Here is a 6762-nt window from a genome sequence, read left to right on the forward strand (position 1 = left end):
CTAAGGGAAAAAAAATGCATAGACAATAATCTTGGTGACATCAGAGGATCCTTTCAGCAAATAGCCATTAAAAAGGTAGACGAGTCCACAGTTTGCAATTTCCTCCCATCTACCACAGAAAGGGAAAGTTCATAAACTGAATCCTATATGTCATCTTGCCCAGACAAATAAGAAACCTGTACACAAGCATCAGTTTCCAGTATGACAATACTCTGAGAGTGGGTATCTTTTGAAGTCTTTATACAGATCAGGATTAAGTATGACCCTACTAAAAGCTCTCAGACATGGGAAGAACGATCTACAGAAAATAACCTATGCCTCCCTAAACCACTGAAATTACAAAGAGACAAGAAAGGAAAAATCTAACCTTAAGATACCGAGACACAGTCTGCTCTCTCTCTATTATAAAGCAAACTAATCTACATCTCACAAACTGGTTTTTAAGTTAATGAAATCCTACAGAAGACACAGTTTAAATCAGTAACTTTGCAGTGGCAATTCCAAAATCAGTATCTCCTACACATACACAGCCCAGGTTGGACAAAGGATCTTATTTTCTACATGCACAGTGAATGTTCATGCCATTTCTTTGTCAGGCTAAAATACAAAAGAGTATAAGGAAAATGTGGACACTCCTATAGAACTAAAATAAGCTAAAGTAGCTGAGGTTTTATTTACCTAATTTACTCCCTCACATAAAACCCAGTAAAACTTTCAAGGAAGAATTCAGTTACTGGCACTCCCAAAAGATAAAAATTTCCAAAGCATTGTGCAGCTAGAGCGACACCTTCCACAAGTGTCTACACACTCAGCAGTAAAAGTGTGCAGATGCTTAAGAAATGGGATAGAAATAAGACTATCTATCCCCAAGAATAGTGGGTTGATTTTTGGAAACTAATTCTCAGAAGGGTTAAAATGGAAAGATCACTAGAAAGCAAGAAAAAATCCTTTTGAGATAGACTGGAGCTGAATAACAGATTCTCTTACTAGTTTGTTCTTTGAATTGAACAAGCATTAAAGCATTATATTCTGTACATCTCTGCTAGATAAAGAAATCTAAGTGACCCTAGTTATGCTCTTCTGTTACAAAAAACATCTGATGGAATCGAAAGACAAAACACAGAGAGAAACTCTAATCTGTTCAGCATGCAATTAAACCACAGGGTTAAACTGAGGTTACAGTTGGAAACATGATTAAGATTAGATGTTTATGTTGAAAATAAATGACATTAAAGCATCTAATCATATAAAAATCTTAGAGCAGGTTCCTACATTTTCATTTAATAAAAAGATGTAAAAATCTCTTTGAAGAAGCCAAACTAGTTACTGGTGCTGGAAAGGTTATTTTTCTAAGGAAAATACTCTCAATCCATTCATTAATTTAATACTACTGTCTACTATTAAAAATAAAGCACTGATCTCAGACTTAAGGATTTCAATTCCTCTCTTTCCCACTGTTCCTTAAAATAAGAATGCTATACAAAGTGTAATAACGATATAAAGGTTCTTATAATGAAGAGGACTAGTAATATCACCATGTAGCACACGATCTATGTTGTTTAATCTTTGTGGCTAGAGTTGGGCTCACTCATGTTTGATTCTTTAAATACGTAAGATTTCAGATATCAGGCCTGCTTTTACAAATGAGACCCTTTATTTGTATAAATGTAAGCAGTCATGCTTGCAATTTCATACTCTAAAACATCACAGAAGTCTTAGAATTCATATGGTACTTGCTCACTAAGCATATTAAAATTTTTGCAGTATACTGAATTTGACATCTTCAGAGAGTAAATGAAACAATACTGATTACTGTATTATATAACCTCAGTTTGCTACCCATCTTTAAAAAATTCACTTTAGTATCTGACTTTACTGCAACTGCTTGAAATACTACGAACTAACATCATCAGGTACTCATAAAGTTATGAAAAACATAGGATGCTAGCATGTAAATAGCACTATGCTGCTTTTAGAAAAAGGGCAGAAACTGAAGTGCTGATCACTGCAAGTATAATCTTACTATTAGAAAAAAATGCTGCTTTGAACTGAATATTCTTCTTTAAGCATGCTAACAGTTCTGTATAGCTTCTGTAAATTTAAGAAGCATGCAATATTCCAATTGCAGAAAACTGAAATAGCTTTACATTCTCTCAACATCAGTACAATGCAAGCAGGAGAATCTCTAGTATGCTTGATCACGGTGCCATATAAATCAAAGTACAACCCCCAAGAAATCAGATAAAGTCATTGCATTATTTCTCCCTGATTTTTCCTACTTTTATCAGATCTTCTCACTCTTGGTAGCATTCTGAATAATAAGTTCAGTCACATTTCGGCAAAAACTAGCACACTGTACCAAAGCTGAGAGAGAGACATCAAAAAGCTGTTACCATAGGAAACCGTAAACTTGAACCTTGTAGTTCAAACCACATTAATTCCTATGGTGTGAGAAGTCCTACTGAAATCAATACGGTCATCTGGAAGCACCAGGAGGAATGGTAGTGCATACACAGCATTAAATGTATAATATTACACTTTGGCAGCTTTGAGCCTTAGATTAGAACAAGTAATGAGGTACTGCTCCCTTAGCGCAATGGGCAGTTGTGGATCTGGATTTCCCACACCACCAGACATCAGAGGTGCTAACAGTTCTTAAAAAAATACCTTTCCCTGCATTAGGGTGAGTAAGTCAAAACTGTAGATATTGATGCAAATGATAGTGATTCAAACTTCTGATTCTACATCCAATACATACAGTGCAGCATTCTATCACGGCATATTGTCTGCCCACTTTCCTCTTCGCATTTTTAACACTAAGAAAAAAATATATACTATAGCCTTGTAATAGACTCTAACAGTCATACTTACAAAACTACCAGTAAGTTCTTCAGGAAGAAAACTAAAACCAAGAAATGTATGGCCACCATGGCAAAGTTTTCTAATATATATAAAATCTTGCACGAAGGACGTAGCATCCCTTTTACTTGCCGCGTGCAATACCTGTTACTCATGTCTGACACAAGCAGAATGTATGATTTGGAGCACTCAGCATCATAGAAACAAATTTTGTGCAGTGAATTACCTACACAGTTGGTTACTGCTAACTCTCACCCAAACAGAAAAAGCATAAGAAATCAGTATTAAAAACCCATCCGCAATGACACCTACTGGAAGGGAAAAGATTGATGACTCAGGCTTGCATCTGCCCTTCATACTCCCCACATTCTCCTACTGATATCACCAGGGCATATAAAAACATCCTTAGAGGGAAAATACATTTCAGAAACAACACTAGCGCACCTCTTCTGCATCTACAGCGCTATTTTTTAAATTATTTTTATGAACTTCAGCACCCGATAACATTCACCACAAACTGAACCAATAAACTAGAGGAGAAGGCTCAATTTGGCAAGAATGGCTGATGTTTTCAGCTTCACCCGAAAGCTGCGTGAGTTAGAGCCGCGCCGCTAATTCCGCACGTAACCGCCGCTTTTCAGACGCCAGCCAAAGGTCCACCTGCTGCAGATTAACCTCCTCCGCAGCGGAATTACTTTAGGAAACGCACCAGATTACTACTCCTCCTCCTCCTCGCCCTGCGGCCCGCTCGCCGCCGGTTCGGCCGGGGCTCGTCCCGCCGCACAAGTTTCAGCCCCGCGGCGAGCGAGCCGCTGTCCCCGAGCCGCCCCGACGGCGCGCTGCTCGGGGCGCCCGGGGCCGGGCCGGGCCGGGCCGGGCCGGCCGGGGCGGGGGGGCTGCAGCGCTGCCCGCCCTTGATCCGTTTCGATCCTCTCGCCGGATCCTCCCCGCGCTGACCGCGCAGCGCGAGGGGGATTTTCAGCGGAGACGGGGCGAGACGGCGGCTCCGGCCCGGGACGGCGGCGGGGCCGGGCGGGAGGCGGCCCGCCCGCCGCCGGCGGTACCTGATGATGTCGTCCTGGTGGCCCAGGTAGAATTTCTGCCGGTGCTCCCGGGGGCTGTAGACCACGCCGACCCCCGCCACGAAGTAGACGATCTCCTTGGCCGCCGTGTAGTAGAGGTTGTTGCGGCACTGGTGGCCGCGGTAACCGTAGACCCACTCCAGCCGCAGGTGGCAGCTCGGCGCGCTCCGGTCAGCCATGTCACGCCGCCCGGGTACGGCTCGGCGCCGCCGCCGCCGGAGACCCCGCGGGAAGGGGGCGACGGGCCGGCCGCCCCCTCCGCTCCGCTCGCCTCGCCTCGCTGTCCGCCTCGCTAATCCCTGGCCGCCGACATGAACGCCCGCCGCCGCCGCTCGTCCGCCGCCGCCTCACAGAGGGCGCCGCAGCCGCCCGAGCGCGCCTCGCCGCCCCGCGCCGCCAGACATGGCTGCGCCGAGACGCCGCCCGGGACGCGGAGCGAGGGCGCGGCGCGGCGCCGCTCCGGCCCCCCCGCCCGGCCTGCGCCTGCGCCTGCGCCGAGGGCAGCGCCGCCAGGCGGCGTGACGGGGCTGCGCGCCGCCGCCGGGAGCGCCGCGCGGGGGCCGGGGGGCGCTGCCGCGGGCGGCGCCCCGCGGCCTGCTGCGGGCCTGCTCCGCTCACGCCTTTCCCCTTCGGCTCGCCGCGGGCCTGCCGCCAGCCCCGATCGGGTGGCGTTATTTTGCTGCTCATTCCCGCAGCACGGCGCTTTCTCGCGAGCCGCTTGCTGCCCGGCTTTCGGCAGCTCGCGCGAGCCGCCGCCGCGCTCCCTGCACCGGCAGCCGGGTGCACAAATGGCCCCCCGCGTGCTAGCTGAATTTCGTCCGGGAGCAAAATGCCAGCCGTCATTTTTAATGACAGACATCTAGCCCGTAGGCCCCCCGCCTGCCTCCTGCAGCACGCAGAAGTTGCCCCCCTCCCTCCGCGCCTCGTCCGTGCCTTAGTTTCCCCGTCTGTAAAATAGGAAGATGATGCAACTTCTGTCATCCTTAGATCGCCAAGCAGGCTACGGGGCAAAGCGGTCGCTCTCCTGCGCCACGCACGGGGCGAGGAGGGCGCGGGTGGGAGACGGCCTCCGGCCTCCCGGAGCGCGGCGGCCCCCCGCGGAAACGCGCCCTCCTGCCCCGCCAAGCAAAACACCGGGAAGAGCGTCCGGCTGGCGACCTAGCCGGGCCTCGCGCGGCTGCACAAACCGCCTTGCGCTGAAGAGTTAAAGTACTTGTTCTAAAAGTTCCTGGGTAGTTATTCTGGCTTGACAATCGAAAATAAACCCACTTATTTTCCCATTACCTTCAGTACAGGTTTGGCTTTCTAGGTTGTTGGGATTTATTTTTAAATCCCCATTTCTTCAACTTCCATTTCTCTTCTATTATTTCATTAGTCATATTGACTTTTCTTTCACAAAATTTCATCTACTTCTGACTAGCTACTTTATGTTAGAGACATTTTTTCATACTACTCTATTTATGTTCCATTTAGTGGGAGCTTTTCCTCTTAAATCTTTCTTGAGCAAACTTAATACTATACTTTTCCTTTCATCGTTTTAAAAAATGAATTATTTTGCAGTAACATATGCATGTAATATGCAATTTGCTTTATATTAACATATTTTCACAGCCTAGGACACTCAGAGATGACATTTATCTCAAGCACTGATAATGAGACTTTTCATGACACCAGTATCAGGTATGGCTTTCAGTCCCACACATTTATTAAAATCAACACAAAGCACATAACAGAGGTCTACAGAGGGTTTCATCCAGTCTGAAAGTCTTGACTCAAATATACAGCCAAATAAATTTCCATGAAAAATTTCACCTTTTTGAAGTTAATGATTAATGACAACAAGAAGCCATATATATTCACCGATAAAGCAAACATTCAAACACTACTTCCACAAAAAAAAGAGCTTTTTTTTCTTTTGTCTGCTTCCTTCCAGAGTAGTTCAGAAGCACCTTGGAACTTCAGTAGTCCCAGTTTCTCAGGAGTCCCCAAGATGGGGGATTAGCTAGAAAGGAGACTGCAAAATACCCTATTAATTCCTTTTAGAAACATAAAATACAGAATTCTTTTAAGTCTGTTGATAACTCTGTGTGGTTGTTTTGTGTTGCTATCCCAGCTTTTTGATGAGAAGAGTGATTACAAATAACATACATTATGACCAACCTTAATCTCTTTCTGAAAATAATATGGAGGAAAAAAATGAACCCTGGCCTCCTTGAGGAAATAATTAAAAAAAAAGCAAATGTATTTCAGCTTGGCTTCCCCTTAAATTCCACAGACTCTTTTCAATATCAATACACATTTAATCAAACTTCTAGTAAGATTTTGTGCAGTCCCATAAAGTTACAAATATTCTGAAGCAAAAAAACCAAGAAATTACAACTGCAAGGTTTTTCCTTTCATAAGCTGAAGCTGATGAGAAAGTAGGTTTGAAAAATACTGAACATACATATTAATTGAAATAACTTGTTTCAAGCTTTTAAATGTTAATTGGTTTGATTATCAGCAAAGACATTTGATATATATTTGACTTCTGTTGTTGGAAAAGCTCATTTAAAAGTGGGTGTATTTCTGTGCTGTAAGTAGGCAATATATTAATATTCTCCTTGCTGCACATTCATAGCGTATTTAAACATGAACGTACAAAAATACATACTTATAACCTCTCTATTTTCTGCAGCTATATATAAATACATACTTTTGTTGGCTTATTACCTAAAGTGAAATTCTGGTCGCTTCTGAGATCAATAGCAATATGTGGTATTAACTTCAGAGGAGACAAGATTTAATCTTTGTGTTTCACTCATAACTCACAAATTAGAAC

At 44.6% G+C, this 6762-nt stretch overlaps 1 protein-coding gene across 3 annotated transcripts in view; it reads right to left on the reverse strand.

Annotated features, from left to right (window-relative positions):
- The window catches only part of EML5 (EMAP like 5), a 126083-nt gene extending 121963 nt beyond the window's left edge, over positions 1–4120 (reverse strand). For all 3 annotated transcript variants that reach the window (XM_062576120.1, XM_062576121.1, XM_062576123.1), the window contains exon 1: positions 3924–4120. In XM_062576120.1, the coding sequence (XP_062432104.1) occupies positions 3924–4120 (197 nt within the window). The remainder of the gene's footprint in view (positions 1–3923) is intronic.
- Between the last annotated feature and the right edge of the window lie 2642 nt (positions 4121–6762).

Source organism: Rhea pennata, chromosome 5 (assembly GCF_028389875.1).
Source record: "Rhea pennata isolate bPtePen1 chromosome 5, bPtePen1.pri, whole genome shotgun sequence".
Taxonomy (NCBI): domain Eukaryota; kingdom Metazoa; phylum Chordata; class Aves; order Rheiformes; family Rheidae; genus Rhea; species Rhea pennata.